The sequence below is a fragment of the Crassostrea angulata genome, chromosome 6 (assembly GCF_025612915.1).
Source record: "Crassostrea angulata isolate pt1a10 chromosome 6, ASM2561291v2, whole genome shotgun sequence".
NCBI classification, from domain to species: domain Eukaryota; kingdom Metazoa; phylum Mollusca; class Bivalvia; order Ostreida; family Ostreidae; genus Magallana; species Magallana angulata.
The window spans coordinates 22874466-22894593 of NC_069116.1; the positions used below are offsets into that span (position 1 = coordinate 22874466).

Sequence of the window (20128 nt, forward strand, 5' to 3'; positions counted from 1 at the left end):
CTTAAAAATCTACTGATGAATTCTCGTAGAATAAATTATCATTTACTATGCTGTACATTTCATTAACTACAACATGTACTAGAGATTTCTACCTTCAATTTTGGACTCGGACAAATGAGAGTACATAGAGATGGTCTCAAACATCTCAATGATCTTCTTCAGTCTTCGGGTGAAGGTGTCAAACTTTCCAAAGATGTACATTTCGGAGAACTCGAACGGCCTCTCATTGGGCATCTTCTCCAGCTTTTCCTTGGTTTTGTGGAAGCAGCGCTGGTACTCCTCGTTGAGCTTGATGCAGTCGTTGAGTTTACGGACAACGTCGGCCTGGTTCTGAGTCCACACAGTCTCTGTCTTCTGACAACTGATGTAGGACTTACACGCAGTGATCATCTGATTAGTGATCTGAAAAAGAGGGTTTACAATTACTAACTTACTCGCCAATATTTTCGAATTGCTGAAATTATTTATTAAAGCCTGAACGTCAAAAGTGGCAACCTAGAAAGAGGAATAATTTTGTATTCCCTGCAGCATAGAAATATATGTTAAATTAACTAAAAAAACTATTATGATCATCTTTTGTGTACAATAGGAGGGAATTCATAGAAAGGTGAAAAACATCGGTCTTTGATCTTTGATCTTGAGGGATCAAAAAACGCCTTTAAATAGTAACGAGATTACAGATTTTAAGTTTACCTTGACAAAGAGGGATGTCATCCTCTCAGATGTGTTGTAGTATCTGGAGATGGAATGGATCATTCTGATGGCATTGATCAGGCCAGGTATTCCTTCCAACATGCCAACCTATACAAAACAAACCAACAATGTTGTTATTTTTTGGCAGAAAGGAAAAGAGAAGAAGATGGAAATGGAAAAATCAAATCGGAGTTGTCCTTACAGGGTCGCTGTTGTACAGAGGGTCACAGAACTTCTCCAGGGTGTACAGAAACTTGACATTGTCACGGGCCTCATTGGCTAAGTCGGTGATTCTCCTATCATGCTCTTGCCATTGCTTCAACAAAAATTATAAGAATTCATCAAATAGAAATTAAAACACTTCTACTACTTCAAAGTATTTCATTGCACTTCCTATCATTTCTACAAAATGTAGTACAAGTGAAATGCAATACCTTGATGAGCTTGGATTGGGAGGCATGCAAGACACCCAGCACAGCCTTCACATCTGGCCCTTTGATCTGATCCAGGAGGTAGTTGAAGCGTGACATGCGTTTCTTCCAGTGGTCGAGCTCAGCTCGGGGTCCAATGTCGTCTGCTTCCTTCCTCATCTGCTCGCTCTCAGCGAGGACCTGCTCAAGCTGCTTCAGCCAGACGTTCATACAGTTCTCGATCCCCTCAAGGGCCTCCGAGCTGTTGGCCACTGCCTGGTAGTCGGCTGGGGTCTGGATTTTGGACAGGTCATAGGTCTCACAGGGCTTGAGTGTAACCTTTTCTTCCAAGCTTTCTTGTGCGCCTTAAATGGTAAAATGGTTCAATACAAAACTATTATATAAACAATTCAACATAAAGCAGATCGGTGAACATCAATTTCATCTGTTGATCTGATTACAAGTTTTATCCATCAATTTGAATATTAAATGAAAATTACTCACCAACAAGGACTGAAACAAAAGAGTCCAGAGTGTTCAAGAAGTCCTGTCGGACTTGTTCACCAGAAGGAGTGCCCAGAGCTCCCCATCCCTTGTCAAGGTTTTTCAGGGCAGGAATAAAGATGGAGGACAGAAGAGTCTCTACTGCATGCAGCAGTCCACTGCCGTTTTTCCCATTCCCACTGGTATCCAAACGAGTGAAGGTCACTTCCTGTTGTAGAAATAAAATATCCAAGACTTAGTACTTTTTAACTACTGCCTGATGAAATTCATGTTATTGCATATCTTCTGCCATAATACATATTGCATTGGAAACATTTTTTAGTAAAAAAAAAATTGTTCTCTTATTCTTGAAATTCTTCTTAACATAAAATTAAGGGACTTAAATTAATTAATTAATTAATCACTACACTACATCTTTCTGGCTGCAGAATATTTTTATTATTCATGGCTATTTACCTTCATAATATTGGTTTCGGTGATGGTGACATCTGCTTCGGCCACTTTGGTGAAGACTAGGGCCACTCCTCGCAGGGGAGTGTCTCGGCCATTGGTGACAAACACCTTGGGTTTGGATGTCTTGGAAACTTTGGCTTGAGGTGGACCCACTCTCAAATGATCCACTATCAAAAACAATGTACATTGTTTAATCACCAATAAAGAGTGCATATAGATAATACAGGTTTTTTTTTCTTATGAATGTTATGTACGAGTACGGTAATTTCAATTTGTAAAAAATAATACAGTGTAATATTATATTTTTAAATAATATCATTTTTTTCTTATTTCAAATCCCCTACAATTTTTACACCTCTTATATAATGTTATCTGTAATATCTTAAAATCTCTGTTTACTTAATACACTTAATTTCGTAAGTATAGCCCGCCATTCATTTCTTTAAACTATAATAGTAACCCTAATTCTCAATAAGCATTCATCGAGGGATTATGTTCACATAATAAATCTGCGTGTACCGGTACTAGAGAGTTAATTCTTGTAAGTAAATGAACTTTTAAGGACAAATGTGCATTGTTCGATATTAAGCAAAGTCTTACAGGTTAATTTAACACTACAGTTCTATATTCGGTTTCTATTATGCGTGACTATAGTATGTTCATTACATGTAATACATTGCATGAAAAACTTGCTAAAATCACATCTATAATGGTGCCTTTTCACATTCAACTGCAAATCTAAAATACATCAGGCATTATTTGCTAGCTATATTATTGTGAAACAAAACATAAGAAAAACATTAATCTGCGGACAAAAGAAAAACAAACTGAGTATATTTCATGGCAAAATATACTTCACACACTCAACATAAAATCAATATAAAACAAAAACTTAAAATATTTCTGGTTAAATGCTAAAAGAAGTAAGAAATGGTATGAGGGAATGAAGAGTAAAATAATGGATGTGCTAAAAATTTTAATATGTAATTTTTTGCAAAGAAAAAAAGATGACTATAGTCAAAAACAGTTCAAGAATAGATGAAAAATCATGAGGTTAAAAGAAATGCTGCTTAGAGAAGAAGCATGTGTGATTTGCGCTAACATTATTTTAGCAAAATTTAAGTGGCATATAATCATATTTTTGCCTTTTTTGTGTAATTCATTCAAATGATGCATGTATATACAGCTATGAAAATATTTGCTTCATATAAACCTAGGGTGAAAGCTTCATGTAAGCTGTGGTGAATTATTTCTAGTATTAATAAATAAAGATGACTATTTTTGGAAAATTTGTCTATATATGTTTCTGACTAAATGGAGACAGACTCTAATATGGACAAACATTTTTAGTCATAAGCACTTGTTCACATATGTACCATTTCTAAACATATCCATTACTTTTACATATTATTATTTAAAGTCCCAAAAAAAACCATTTGAAACGCTGCCAATTTTAAAGACATGCAGCTAGAAAAAGGAATTTCACAATGACATTAGGTGTGACTAATGGGAAAAGTCCATATCAGAGTCTTTAGAAAGAAGAGTAGGGATCAGACAACTTTGAATCATACAAATATTCTGGTCTTTTTTCCTTGATTCAGCAGTTTGGGGAATATGAAATCCGACCGCCACTGAAATACCAGAAGGACAAACGTTTGGTTACATTTAAAAGAGAAATGAAGTTGTCCCACATTCAGATAAAAAAAAAGCCCTCAAAACACAAACCATGATGTCTAAGTTTGTACATCTCCATGGCAACAGGACCTGACAGGGATTTAAACATTTAAAATTTTCCATTGTTTGTATTGCTAAAACAGATCTATTTTTCCCTAAGCTTTTACTAGTAAGGCCTAATTACTAGAAAACACAAGCTGAATTCAAATTTAAAGATCTTGAACAAATTGCACCAATTTGTGAATACTTATGAGTTCTGATCTATAACCATTGGGTTTAGAATTCCATCACCTAGGTGCACAAGTATGGTTACAACTCTCAGAACCAAATTATTAATATTTTCAATTGGACACTTGAGGTATAATTTTTTGCTGAAATGAATTATAGAATCTGACATCTGTATAAAGGTATATTGATTAGTAGTTTGATCAATTCCACTGCATTTTTTAAAAGTGTTTGTCATTTTCAACCAACATATATTCAATTAAGGACGTGAGACGAATACAATTCACAACAATATCTGAATAGACATAGACTCGTACAAATATTTGATTCTCGTCTCCGGTTTGATATAGGAATGTAAATGCCCGCGTGCACTGGAAAGAAGAGAAAATAAAGAAAAAACAATAGCCCAAAGTTATTAACAACAAATACGGTGCAATTTATGAATTAAGAAAAAAATTCAGTCAAGGAATCTCCATGGCCATTGACAAAATGGTGCTGAACCATTTACCATTAAAGTGTTTGTTTTCCTCATCCTATTGCAATAATCAATTCACAATCGCAATCTAGCATCTAATACATTGCACAATGATTAACAATCGCATAAACATTTTATAATTTGATCCATTAAGTTTATTCACAGATGACTTTTTTTCGTTCTCTCTACACTTCGACTAGCCACACAGCAGACTACTATCGCTATGGAGACACCGTACCTGGTTCCACATGTTCCGGTTCTTGGTAATAGAACAAGAGCTGGCTCACACTGTTTGGACTCAGGAACTGGTCCATCATTTCAATCTAAAAACACCAGAAAAATACATTAATTTTAAATAAGAAGGAAGTATAAATTTTCTATGAACAGAGATTTCATCACTACAGTATATGGGTTGTACAGAAAACGATTATGATGAACTTTTCATGATATTCAAATCTGTTGAGATGCACAATACAAAAGTGCCTATTTTAATATCATAATTTGCATAAGGTTTTAGCTTTTTATCCCTTTGCTTCATTATTGCCAAAGATTTTTGGCATGGCTCTGAGGGACCCCATATCGTACCTGATTTCCCTCCAATATGGCATCCTCCACTTCGGTGAGTTCCAGACCGAGGCTGTCAGCGACGGTCTGTAGGATGTAGAAGTGGCGCTCATCTAGATGTGCTCGCTTAGCTTCCCTCTCTTCTTTGAGCTTTTGCTGAAGAGAAAAAAAAAGAATGTCAACACTTTCTAAACAAAAATGTTGCCAGTAATTCATTGCATTCTCTAGCTGCCCAAATGCACATGTACCACTGAACATACTTTCTATGTTTTCTTCAGGTTTAGCAGCAATTACAGAAATCCTGTTATTTTAAATCCTGAAAAGGTTTTATCAATGTTTTCCAAAGTGTTTCATGGTACCAAAGAAATATTAGAAAGAGGAATCAATTCAATTGAAAATTCAATTCAAATCTATTTTAACGTATTAATTTGATCAGTACTAATATATCTTTTAACTTTTTATTATTTTTTACTATGTATGCTTTGCTAGATTACCAGTGATCAGGAAATGACTGTTGAGTGAAAAAGTCGGATGCACACTGCAAAAGCAGCAGTGAACCATCACTAAAATCTCAGTATTGAGTGTTATACAAGCAGATGTCAGAATCAATGAGTAGAATTTTTATAGGTTGTCTTTCAAGTTTTTAATTCAAGATCATATGCTCATTAGGTCTTCATACAAATATAAAAGTAATTTAACGCTTTTGTCTCCAGCCTTAACATTATTGTACAAGTGGCTGTTTGCATTGATATAGTCTTTTTCCCATGAAGAGCCGGCTGACTTTTTTCCTAAAAAAAAGACCATGGTCCTTTGTCCAGCCATTTCTCAGAAGAAATTTGAGATTAAATTTTTTACAGGAAGATAAGTTTTGGAAAATTGCACATGCAATGAAATTATTTAACTTAATCATAGCCCTATAAGGCCATCTATTTTACAAAATTTAATATAAGTAACTTGGTACATATTTACAAACCATTTCCCCTCACCTCACAATAAAGTCCTATATTTACAAACAGGTGGCATTTCTAATTGAACAAGTATTGATTTGGATGTATAATTTCAACTCAAGCCTTTGAAGTTTTGGCTTGCCAAAATAGTGCAAACTAAAAACTCTTCAAAAGAATTCAATGTAAGTTTTGTTATCCCGCTGTAAACCTTTACAATGCTATTGGTTTTATACATGACCCAAGGTTTTTCTTTACATGTATGCAATTAAGGATTTCTTTACTTTTTCAAAATGATATACGACACTGTCACAGTGACACATAAAAAGTTGGAATGACACACCAAATATACAACAAACTTCTTTTTCTTTTAAATGGAAGATTTTAGTAAACTTGAACAGTGTTGAAGATGTAAACATTTTATAATATATTCAAAGATCTTGTGCAAATAATGATCTGGGTGCCCAGGGAATCTAGATGGTTTTCTTACACGAATGTCTTGATAAATCTGTCCTTAACTTTCAGACTTAAGTGGGAACAAAAATAAACCCGGGCCCTTGAACGAAAAAAAATTCATTGCTGATAGTCATAATAATTTATGATAGTTTATCTAGTAGTTAAGATATTGGTGCGATAACGTGATAAATTTGTGATTTGAGCAATAAAAACAGGTCCCCCCTCCTATTCAGTCATTGATTGTTAACTTAAATCTAAAACCGGCAGGATTATCTACCCTGAGTGCTGTGTGTTTCAAATGTTGACACTGACAGTTTTATAAAGATCGACAATCAATATTACACTTGTCGATAAATTAAATAGAGACAAAATTCTGATCATTGCATGGGCCAAGGGTGTGATTAATTAAGGAAGGGTGTGCTTTTATAGTCTTAGATTGGGATCTATTGGTGTAATAAGAATTCTTTTCTTGTTTTACCTAGTATAATAAAATCTAAAACTTTTTCCTTTAAAAGCAGATGTGAGTAAATCCTAAATGCTGGCCCATGGTTCAAGAGACATTCAAAAGGGCAAGTGAGAATTACAAAAAAAAATTTAAGATAAGGAATCAGAAGAGTAGGAGAGAGAGAGAGAGAGAGAGAGAGAGAGAGAGAGAGAGAGAGAGAGAGAGAGAGAGAGAAACAACCTCTAGTTCTAGTTATGTATTAGTAAATAAAACAGTGATGTTCCAATTTGAAATTTATTTTTCTAACTTAACATAATGCACGTACTTTATGCTTCAATTTTGTTATCTTTAAACTGTCCTTCTAGATCGAACCCTGGCCAACAAGTTTAATTTCTTAATGTGAAAAAATTATTTCAACATATCATTTTACAGCATGGTTTACACATCAAACTTAAAGCAAACTCAATAATATGTAATGACATGCATCATTTTTTTAATAGCTTCATCAATGGATATAAATATTGTAACTAATTCAGGCCAATATTATAAAATAATACAATTGCAAGGTTAATTTTGTGTCTATCGCTTTCATCACAAATACCAAATCCCAAGCAAACTTGAACAAATTCAGAATTTGACGCAAAAGTTATTGATAAATTGGTATATGAAATATGAGCAATTTTGAATAAAGCAAATATTCAAGAGGATTATTTTCATTTTATAATATGAAATATTTAAACCCATGCAAATTAAGCGTTGGTTGTTGAAAATCAACATGCAACCAACATGCATGCCTGCATGGTTATGAATACCAGTAATGGTCTAAGATTTTCTTTTTATTAATATTCAATTGCCTCTTGTTCAAGGATATTACATATAAAAAGAAATTTCATAGGAAAACAAATTTCAACCTGCTACGCGATAACTCACACATTATTACATAACATCTGCATAGATCGGGTTAATCTGATTACAGTGCAGATTATCTGTGATTATAAGGGCCTGGGCATTGATATCCTGTGACAGATGTCTGTCCCAATCTTCATAATGACTATTTTTAAACAACAACATTTAAATCAGCCAAAAATTCAATCGTAAATGGTTGAAGTTTATCTGATAGATAAACAGAAATGTTCCCACACTCCTACTGCATAAATCCCATTGTGTAATCTCCGAAAATCCAACCAATTTAATTAGGAATTTCACTACAAAGAACTGCAATTTGTATGAATGGAAATTTTACATGGCAACAATACCTCTTCATTGTTATGGTTTACATGTACTAATATAATATTATCGAAAAGACAATAAAGAAGGAAATTAAGAGTAAAAATTTTGTTACCAAACAATATGTGCCAACCAAATATTGAAAACAAAGCCAGTATCACCTTCCAATACTAATTGGTCAGTAACCAAGGAATTTATAAACTTGTTAAATTTTCTTCTGTCTGCATATACACATGTACTTAGAGTCTGTACAAGAAAACATATCGGCTTGACATAATACTAAAATCATAACACAAAAGGAGAATCATTAGCCAGATACGACATGAATTTGTTAATAGTTTAAAAACATATTGATTTCTACAAGTAGGGTATATCGTAATTGTTTCCATTCATCGTCTCTGAAGTAATGAGTGTTTTGAACCATTAAAATTTCCCTCTGATTCTCTTTAGCCTCCCTCACCCCTACCACATTTTCCCCACCCCCACAGAATCAGCAAAACTTACCATCTGAAGCTCTCTATTGGCTTTCACTGTCGACGTTGCTGCCATTTTGAACTTTCACCAATTAAAATTCTTTAAAAATCTACTGTACAGTGCCTAAAAACAGATCCATACTACGAGAGAGAAAAATCCATAGAATAAAATCCAATATCACTACAGCCTTTCTGCCGTTAATGACAGATAACTTTTTGTTGTTTCCTGTAGCAACACAAAAAACGGTTCTGTACAATCACAGGTAACAGTCAAATCAGGTGACAACAATTCACCCTAAAGACTGTCCAAAAAAATTGACAGGTTTCATTTCTTTGTACATAACAAGCGTACACAAACAGTCCAGAACTCAATGGTTTCCATGTGTCGTATATTGAGAAAATTAACCAATCATGTCACAGATAAGAACCAGAAGAGAGTAAAACGATCAAACAAAATATTAGTAGTGGGTGCCCAAACACAAAGCCGGCATAGTGTTCCGAATTTAAATGTCAATTTCTCTAACTTGCATGGACAGATCAATTTTATCTATATATTCCTCCATGTGCCTGTTCTATTGTCTGCATGTATATACCTTCTCTTCAAAGAACAAATATTGGTTAAAGGGTTTTAATCAACCCCATTGTTCACATAAGGAAAGAAGGATTCGAGGCCAAATCCCGTGAATTACTGGGATTAAACTTAATGTTCAAATTACCACAGTCCAGCAAGATACCCTGCAGTATTATATGGCTACTGCTGGGTGGATTTTTTTACCAATTATTAATTGGCATGGTTAATTATTAACCTAGTAACCTCTCATTAAGACCTAATTAATAATGAAATACCAGTTATTTCTGCTAATGGCTTTTAATCTCGGGTATTAATCCCCGAGGTGTAAATAACAGCATGATTAATAACAGGTAGAGTACAAAAGACACACAAGGATTTAATGAATAAACAGCTAACTATCCGCTGTGCCTGTATGTGTTTAACTGTTTCAGTGTATATGTAAGTGTAGTGTCCGAATCAAAAACAGAATTGAGACTTTGTACTTGGGACTCAAGTAAAATACAAGTGGACCGTATTTCTGCAATACACAGAGGATATCCAACATAAGAAATTCCACCTCTGTTATCGCACAAAGGAGGGATTCAAAACTCTTAAGGGTCGATCCTCTAGATAAATAAGTACATGTATAGATGAAGTTATTATTATTTGTGATTGAACGCTAAATTGTTGATGAACATCTCAAAAAACCTATAAAATTATTTTTTCCTCCCCTTAGTATCAGGCATGTACATAAATCATCAAAGGTAATAGATAATATCATTTATAAGTTCCCCCCACCAACCTAACCCCATTGAAATCAGCAACTGTATGGATCGTTTGAATTATTAGAAGGAATTTTGATAGAAAGAACTCTGACAAGAACTTTCAAATGAAAAATCTCATCTCTCTCAATCCAATTCTCAAGAAAAAATCCAGTAACATCACTTTAAAGGTCTTAAATAAAGAGAGATCATTTGATTTTTTTTTATTGAGAACTCTGAGTTTTCAGGTGAAATAAAAGTTCTGGGGTTAGATATAGTCATTAAGAATCATAACTGAGTAAATTTTATCAAGTACTCATGCATAGTTACACATATGGTTTGATATTTAAGAATAATGATAAAGATTTCAATGCATCATGTTTGATTATTACTTTATGACAACCATAAAATAAAGTGAAGAATATTTCATACATTTTATAGTACGTCATTCGTTCATACTCAAAATAAACACAAAACTTAAAATTCATTGAAAAGCAAACCTTTGTGTCAAAAACACTTTTGAATGTCTGTCGCCTTTAAATTAGAATTGACAATAAAAACATGTATATATCAAAAGGTATCTATTCCATCTGTTCATGTATTCTCAAAACACATAATAAAACAGCTATATTACAATACCATGATTTTGTAAACAGTTATAAATTTTTGATGTGGCCTGACAATAAATGATGATTGGTGGAGTTTCCTATGTGCATTTCCACTTTTTTTAGTTGTTTTGCATGGAAGATGTTTTCGAGTTTCTTACATCGTTACCATTTTACCATATTTTAATGTGTTGCGCATGAATTTTTTTCTATCCAGTTTAATTGTTATATATTTACATCAAACAAGTATTTTCTCCCCTATTTCTTAAGAAAATTAATCGTGGTTCATATAGATCTAAAGAAACTTTGAGGGGTGAAAGCTACACAATCCAGTTCTAACCAGTTTATTGGTAAGTCAAAATCTTCAGCAACCTAAGAAAAATCATGGACTGCAAGAAATAATCATGAAGATGTCAGACTTATTCCCATCATGTAAGACAACTTGACCATTTCTTTTATCTAATGGACTGATGTACATCATAGTTTAGTTATGCTAATGCAGGTAATGTAATTTTTTCTGCAATGTCGCTACTTCATATCCCTCATGAATCACCGAAGGAAGCATCTTATTTTTTAAATGGTTAAAATCTCCTTACCATCTGTTGTGCAAGTTGGTATTTGCCCCGAGACCCTACACTGGACAAGCGGGCTATTCTCTCTCGGTGAAGTTTGATCATTTGTTTCCAAGATGCCATAGTCTCTTTTTTTTCTAAATTTTATTATCAGGAACTTTTTGATTGACTTCAAACAAAATTTGGCATAGGCGTTTCACTACAGTACATGCAAACCGATCTATATCTGGACTAAATAGTACTGTTAGCTTAAAGTGCAAAAATCCCAAACAAACATGGAAATCATGATGCAACAAGGATGGTAATCAAAGGCATTTTAAGCACTCCATTGACTTCAAAAGTCTATCACATTCAGACATTTACACTATTTTCTGGTAGCTTTTTCTCACAATATTAAATATTAAAATCTGAACCAACATCTGCATTTTTTATGTCCAAAGCATGACCATCCAAGTGACATTCAAGACATGCAGTAATGGCATTTGTGTGATCTCCGCAGACCTTGCCACTGATTTCTTACAGGTTTCCAATATCTATTCATCAGGTTGTAGAGTGTAATGGGGGTTCGTCCGTCTCAGTCACCGTCTAACAAATGACAACTACATTAATAATAAATACACAGGAGATTCCCGCCAAGGAAATGGAGGAACATCACATCCGCACACGGAGGAAAAATGGTTTATCTCTGTCTGGAACGACAACAGTTGCCTTATATATTCCGATGACAACTGTGAATTCTCCTTCAAAGCTAGGAGACAGTGGTAGTCAACTTAAACAGATGAAGGCCCAGACAGTGTTTCATAAAAAACTGAGGAGGAAGCTGATTTCCAGTGATGGCAATAATGACTGCAATCTGTGATACTTTACAGGTAAATTGTGCTATATGCACGAGGGGACAATTAACACAATGTCATCAAAACATCCTGTGTTGCCATCAATATGAGTGAGGAGTCATTGCATGTCAGCAGTCATTTCATCAACACCAAGGGGAAAATGTGCAATTTGCAAAAACTTAATTGCTTGAACAATGCAGAAACAAGCATTACAAAAATAGATAGTCGTAAACTTTGCATGCAATTAATGTTCCTCTTGCAATTTAAGAAAGCATTCAAAACTCCTATATAACCTTATCTCTTACATAATATTTTTGTTTTTCATTGAAATTTTCTTTGTAAAAAAGAAAAGGAATTGTATGGGGTAAAAATTGTTAGAAAAAAAATATACAACAATCTTTTAATCCTTAAAAGTACTTTCTGAAAAATATACTTTACAAATGCCCGAAGGTTATGGTACATACTTACAATCACATCCACAACTCTTTGCTGTCGGATCCGAGTCCTTACTCTTAAAACGGCCTTCTTCATTAATCGCGACATAATCTTAGAGAAATAATACAGCTTTTAAGTCTCTGTGCTTTCTCCAGAATAGAGTATCCAATTGCTTTTCAGGTCTATGGTATGATATTTATCCTTTTCATTCACAGTCTCCATCAGAAACTGTATCTTTTAAAAGATCATATTTTCCAGCCTCCTTGCTTTCTCCAGAATCAGGTATGCATTTGGATTTCAAGATAGAAATTAAATCAAATTTCATACTTCATCCATAGATTTGATCCCAATCCGACCAAGTCTCTTCTCTTCTTCAGGTAGAGCCTTTTATCCACTGAATTACCTTGGTTAAGAGCTAAATAGTCTGACTTTGAGTAGGAATTACGGATACACGACGGAAAACAGTCATAGGAAGTCTTTTGACAAGTTCAATAACTTAAAGCAGTAAAAGCATCAACAGAGCTTAACAAACCTTTCTGACAATAATATGCAGCAATTTAATGTAAATTACATGGAGATTAATACACAAGGGTATGCAGAATTGCGAACGGTTCTCTTGTCAACAGCAAGGAATTTTTATCTAAGGTGAGGTATTATCTTATTGCACAAAATTGCCATAGTCTGTATCTTAATTTATTATGCATGGGAAAGCATCTCTGATCAGCAAAGCCTAATCAATGTCTGCAGCCAGTTTAATGGTACAGATTGCCAAAGTGACGGAGATAATCACTCTTATTGCGCAGAACTCACTTTGAAGATCGGAACGATAAGCACAGTACTCAGTCATCCGTTATAGTAGAGCTAGAACCAAAGCTAATGCCTGGTAACTGGATTCAGTCCTACAGTCCTACTTCTTACTCAAGGTTTGCAAACGAATCAAATAGCCAATTTAAAGCCACAAAGGCCCATTATCTAGTAAATGACTTCACAATTTCTGTCAGATTTTTCCAATGGTACAAGATTGTCTTTCTGATTTCAAAACACTATATCTCACTCCGATGTAGCATTTTTTCTCAGAAGAGAAGTATAATAGCACAAAATCCTTTAAGATGATGATAAATTCTTCCTCATTGAAACAACTTCAATATTATTAGAATAATTCAGAGTTTGCCAAAGTTTGTCAGTAAGTTTCCAACTCAGTTCTCCGTGGTTGTAACACCATTACATGGGGACCATAAGGAGCTGTTGGCTTGTAACATTAAGCTAGCCTCCCTCATATTACTTTATTTACCTTCCCTGTGATTTAGATAGTTTATTGCATTAATTTAAAGCCCAATAATGGGGAGGAGGAACACTATTCCTGTCCCTGAGAGTCGAGAGTCATAGAGAGTCAACCACACATAATCAACGGCTCTTCTTACAGAGATCTAGAGGATCAAATAAAATTGTACACAAAAAGGAGAGAAATTCTAATTTCCTACTTTCCCAGCATGGAAATAAAAATTTCCATTTTCATTCATATAAGACTTTCTTACAAAAAGGTTCCAAGATAAATCAATTTCATCCAGTAGAGATGAAGAATGCAATGCATAAAAACAGCATGAAGTTATGGATGATCGAGAGTATTTCTAGAGGAATCAATCCTGCTGTGGTTTGCAAGAACAGAAATATATAAACATTCTCTAAAAATCAACTTCTAAATCTTATAGAAGAAATCCTAAATCTCAAACTGCAAAAAGTGAATGTGAACAATTGATTAGCGCCCCAAACATATCATACATCAGCTCTCATTGCAATATATAAACCTTGTGTTAAGTAGTTTGTGTTCATGATTATTTGAAATTTGCTTCTAGAACATAACACTTAAAATTTTTATTAGCCATGCACAGTCCTTGGATCTTTCCCCAATCTTGCCACAGTTTGGGTCCAATTTCCCTGTTCCCTTACCTGCAGGTTTTGAATGGAGATGTTCCTTTGTACTCGGGTTCGACTCTTTGATGCCTCCTGAGTTTTATCTTTACTTTGTACAGCTTTCGCAGCCAAGTCTTTCCATTTTCCACTGGATTTCCACATTTTTAAACACTTTCCTCTTAGAAGTCTCAAAATTAAATACTCGTTGGCAATATATATTTCTATATATTTTTATGCAATTTCCTGCACAATGGTTCAATAGAATAATATTTACTTTTCCATCAAACTATCACCATTTTGTATGGTTCCCAATGGATAAAAAATCACATCTAAGAGAATCACAATGGAATTTAAATCCATTAAGGAATTAATTCTTATGATTTCACTTCATATCTAATTTATTCTTATATCAGACATTTTAATGAAATTGCTAACACCAAATGAATCTTTCTCATACAATGTAAAGTCATTAAATGGCATTTCAAATGAATTAAAACTATTTTAGACTTTTGTGGAAATCAAGACCAAAAACCTTTTCAAGTCTTCAAATAGTGGGTGGTAATTAAATCCCTAATGGAAGATGAACCCAGACACACAAAAATTTCTTATTCTCTTCGACTGCAAGTCATGAGCTTATGTAAATCAGTAATTATCAACCAAAGGTGGTCCATAAAATCCATTGTTTACCCAATCAGCAGTCTTTCACTGAATTTTGACATCAGTTAACGGTGTAGATGGCATAGAATTTACTTAAACACACCAAGGGAGCTCTCATCTCAAGGAGTTTCTAAGATTCCTGGGCGAATTTATCATTCTTAGAGTCATAGGAATCCCTCCAACTGTGTGTATCATAGACTCCGCAAATGGTACATTGTCTTTTATGTCGGGAGGTTCAGACTACTGCTATAGAAATATTAATAATTTATTGTTTGCCTTTTGCTTTTATATCACAAAGTCAACACTTTCACAGCATCAATTGATTGAGGGCAAAAATGTTTTAGTGATCAAGCTAAGTGCATGTAACTATCATCATATTAAAATATTTACTTCAGGATACCGTATTGTCAGCGAAACCAAAGCAACAGAAGATCACAGGAAAGCGCTCTTCCATTTAGTTTATATCTCTTCAATCTTAATAAGCAGACTCTTTAATCAGTACTCAAGCAAACATATCTAGAATTTTTCACGATGTTATGAATAAAATCAGTGGCAGCAATTTTTAAAACATCTGAGGTTGTGCTCATAAGGCAGAATAAAAATTTCAAAAATGAAAAATAATTTAATCTCTGCTGATGCCGAGTCAAATAGGTGGAAAGTAATGTACCATAGGCAATCAATTGGCAATCAATTGACTAAACTGTGTTTATACCTTCTGGCTTAAAGCGTTCACAACAATAAACAAATCTTTGATTGTTTACATGGTTATCTTTCATCATCTAATAGATTTCACCTTTGAACTTCAATGCCAGTATATTGATTTAAAATACCCAAAAGAACCCTTATACATTATTTTCCTGGCCTCACACCTTCCCTTTAAATAAGGTTTGTGATAAAATTTTGAAAAGTTTTAAATAATATTCCTATTCAAGGCTCAAAATATTTTAAAATACATATCAAATATACTGCACTTGCAGTTTAATCATTATGAACATTATGTACTGTAATTACCATCAACATTTTTTTTTTAGGGTTTTCAGAAATTCTTTGGGCTGACAAATAACACACGTATTAACATGATATGAATTTATATATGCAACTAACCGTGGTCTCTTCCTATTCAGTTTTACAAACAAACAAAAAGTCATCGTTTTCGACAGAAGAATATTTAATAAATATATGTTTCCACCCTTTCACATTACTCAAAACTCTGCAAATTCTTATGCATTTGTAACATGTGGAAAAGCTTGATTTCTGATTCATATTATCCATGGACTCCCTATGTGGTCCCTTACTGTTCCCCTGGATTCAAGTTTTAAGTTTCAACTGCCTCTTACTGAATAAGCTAGTCAAAGCTTTAAAATTTGATTTAACAATTCAAAGCCTTTTTCTTGCTTCCATACAATGTTGTGTGATGGTGGTATACTGGTGGTATATGATGAAGATGCCAGTACTGATTCTCAGGGAGGAATAAATTGACAACCCCCTTGGATCTTTATATTGAACAATTAATTTGATAATCAATTCATAATAAACTAGAGCGGGAAATTTCCAATACAACTCTTATTCCCCCAATAACAATCTCTTTAATAGAGCCCATTGATCTCAATCCTGTTCAACACCTGAACTTCATCAATGTATCACATATACAGACAATACACAAGTCAATATTCCACAATATTCTAATTCTCCTTGAAAATTTTGATAAAACATACATATATTTCATTTAGGCCAATTTTCTGTCTTTGAAATCAGCAATACAAGTCTAAGTGCACTCATCAATATTTATCAAAAAGTATGTATTGTTGCTGGGTAACCCATTAGTCATTAAAGGTTTTATCTGAATGCAATTTAGAGATGTATTTTTGCTGCATACATTGTGCATTTTCAATTATTCAAACTCATTTCTATCTAATGTCATATCCCAATTCCTGTAAACCTAGCTTTTCATATAGACTGAACAAGGAATCTTTTGTCTAAATGTGTGTTTTCGGTTGGTTAACTCATAAAAATTTCATTTTGATATCCAAGGCATAAGTATCTATTTACACTTTAAAGTTTAGTAAACTTCACAGAGATAAGCGTTTGTTCGCTTAGCAACAACCAAACAAAACACTTTCCGTTTCCTCACATTCAAAGGGGAGTAACTCTGATACAGTAAGAGGCACACGTATAGAAACTTAAGCCTTAATGCATCATGGTCTACTTTAAAGCTTATCTATTACCAAATAGATAGGTGTCTTTAATAATACTTAACCCTCTTATCTCATCACAAATACCAGCCACCCACTCAACACATTCTAAACATGTACGAGGATTGTTCGGAAATTATTGAGACAACCCATACATTTTCATTTCCTGGCAACAGATTTTTTTTAGTAAAAATTGGCATAAATTTTGAACAAAGCATAACAAATGATTGACCAAAGTAAAATGTAAAAATTTAATTTGTTTACAACAGAATAAAAAGAAATCGGTGCTTGGGGCACCATGCACAGACATAAACTCGGAGGTTGGAAAACTAACAGTATTGTCAGACCTACAGCAAAGGAGGTTATGTGGTTTATAAAACAAATTAACCAGCAAATCTTCTTTTAAATTTAGATATGATTTGTATAGCATTAAGCAATCATTTAGAAGGGAAAAATTCCAAATAGTTTTGCTTTAAAATTTGATCATTTTCCTATCTCTTTATACAGACCTCTTCTTCTTTAAAGGAGATTAAAATGGTCTAAAAATGGTCACGACCATCGAGCCCTCTTCATAGTTAAAAAATCAAAGTACTGGTACATTATGCTCATCTTGCTTTTCATGGTGACTAATTTTTGTGTAAATTTTACTTGTGCTTGAATTGAAATACGAAAATAGTATACAGAAAGCGAAGCCATGGAAAATTGAATTACTACAATGGCATAATGATATTTGATATTTGTATATATCAAATTGGTGAGAATCTCAGAAGAAGACCTTTTCTAGCAACTGCTTTAACAAATACTATATATATAATATATATATATATATATATATATATATATATATATATATAAAACTAATATTAACAGTTGTTAATTAAATATGTACAAAATGACTGTAAGAGATGTTCCACAGTTTTTTACTTTTGAGTTCCAGTAACACAAGTTTCATTCACAAAAATCAAGAATGGAGAGAATATGTAAATGCTGGCTTCCAAAAATTATAACCAAAGATTACAAATTACGAATAATTCATGTTAATATAGGAGCCATGGGGCATGTTAAAATGATGTTGCGACGATTTTTCGAATGCTCTGGGTCACTGGACATAGGCAAGTTTGTTGATCTGATGATGTTATGGACAAGTAAATTATCACAAAGTTTATTCTAGTTTACTTTTTGCTAAATTTTCAACAGTTTAACATTTTGGCAAAGGGAATAAAGGTTCTAAATGAAAAAAAATTATCCTCTATCAGGGTATATCCTAGCGCTAGCTACCAAAAAACAAGTAGCCCAATTTTATAGTGCGTTAAAGCACAATATTTGACTTTTAAATGAAAAAAGTTTTAAAAGTCTTCCTGTATTTTAACCTTTACTTAATGGAAAAGATTGCAAATGATAACCCATTTTCTATCACACCATTACAACTTTTATTGTGTACCATTATATCTAATGGTAGTAACCATAGCTATTCAGTTCATAAAAGGAAAAAATAGTAATAGCTCTATGAAAATTTATGAGACCAATATATTTTATATTTTTCATTTCATTGAAAGTTTTTGTGGAACGTTAATTTAATTAAATATATGAGCCTGAATCAATTTCTTATGGATGTCTTCTATGCAATAATTTTTCATTAATGTGAGGTTGTATACAAATCAATCCCATGAAAATTAAGCCATCTGTCTAGCTCTTTCAGCCTAGAAGTTTTCAGTGCATGTAATTTGATTGTTCACAAAAATGCAAAGAAGACTGATTATGATTAAACTGAATTAATATCTGCAATTCAGCAACAATAAAATAATCTTCACATTTTCAGCCAATTGATTTTGCCAAGTCTAATTCACATCACACATTACACTACTTTTGGAAGTAAACCACTATCTATACTACTATATACTCGACTAAAATTTTGGTCTATACTGATAAATAGGAAGAATAGTGTCATTTGTTTTATATATTATAATAAAGAAGATTACCAATTTGTTTTTATTTTTTCTCAGATAAGCTTCACTAATTTATAATCAAAGAATTTATAATCAACGAAAATTCCTAAAAAAAAATCCCAGAAATCATCTGGATTTTTTTTATTTTTACAATCTTGCGCTTGCGCAATACATTCACGCTAATGGGAAAGATAATACAAATATGGGTAAATTTTCATTGGAAATGTGCTTTATATTCTGTTCATATCTATTAATGATTTCTTATGAGAGAAAGTATAAAATAACAAATATACATTTCAACTAAGTACATGTACTTACTTTTGTCTTCGTGATAACAAAAAATATTTAATTACATGCAAAAAAATTCACATTATATTTTTTAGGAGAGTGAAGATAGAATATGTTTTATCGTAAAAATGAAAAATGAATAATATGTCCTACAGACCCAGTTTTACGATAGAATGCGTTCCGTGTATTGTCTCTGTAGGAAAGAAAATACATGTATGTTGGTGAAAAAGTGTTGAATTCTTCCACTATATGATTAAAATTTTTAAATGAAAGGTATTTACAGTCTCAAAAAGGTTTATTATGATGAATTTGACTGGGGGTTTTTTTCAAGGCAACTTCATTAATTTTCTCCAAAATCGTTCCGAAGCGATTCTGCAATTTTCTGCTACATTACGGGTATATGGAAGGCATTCTAACTGTGGTGAGGGCCTTTCTCGAGACACGGTTAGATTATTCAAAATAAGGAAAATGTAGTGAAATTGATAGCATTATTGTGGGCTTATAACTTTGTTATGTAAATGTCATAATACGGTGTGTCGATATATCTATTTTGTAAATGTCCGATATGCAATGTCAACCCGTGCAAGCACGGGTCAAAGTCCAGTATTATAGAAAGAATTTGCAGAGTTTAATAAAAGCATGAACATTTCTTTTACCTCATATGACATAAACAAAATCAATTCATTTTTCTTAAATTTTACTGTCCAGTTTCATGTAGTTATTGATAAGAAGTACCCTAGGTCATTAATTCTCAGTTCTCCTAAATCAGGTTTACTTTGCAGTACTGGGAACTAAGGGACATTACTGATACACATGTATTGTCAATTACCAAATG

At 33.2% G+C, this 20128-nt stretch overlaps 1 protein-coding gene across 9 annotated transcripts in view; it reads right to left on the bottom strand.

Moving 5' to 3' along the window:
• LOC128187735 (dynein axonemal heavy chain 5-like) overlaps window positions 1-20128 on the bottom strand; it is a 60102-nt gene that overhangs the window by 25137 nt on the left and 14837 nt on the right. For 2 of the 9 annotated variants that reach the window (XM_052858264.1, XM_052858261.1), the window contains exons 1-10: window positions 14247-14387; window positions 5020-5154; window positions 4673-4757; window positions 3632-3691; window positions 2064-2227; window positions 1608-1815; window positions 1128-1468; window positions 896-1009; window positions 694-801; window positions 93-402 (exon numbers count right to left, since the gene is read on the bottom strand). In XM_052858264.1, the coding sequence (XP_052714224.1) occupies window positions 93-402; window positions 694-801; window positions 896-1009; window positions 1128-1468; window positions 1608-1815; window positions 2064-2227; window positions 3632-3691; window positions 4673-4757; window positions 5020-5154; window positions 14247-14372 (1651 nt within the window). In that variant the 5' untranslated portion in view covers window positions 14373-14387. Of the gene's footprint in view, window positions 1-92; window positions 403-693; window positions 802-895; window positions 1010-1127; window positions 1469-1607; window positions 1816-2063; window positions 2228-3631; window positions 3692-4276; window positions 4331-4672; window positions 4758-5019; window positions 5155-8574; window positions 8956-12332; window positions 12426-14246; window positions 14388-20128 lie in introns of those variants that run through there. The other 7 variants (XM_052858266.1, XM_052858267.1, XM_052858265.1 and 4 more) reach the window with 6 other exon arrangements.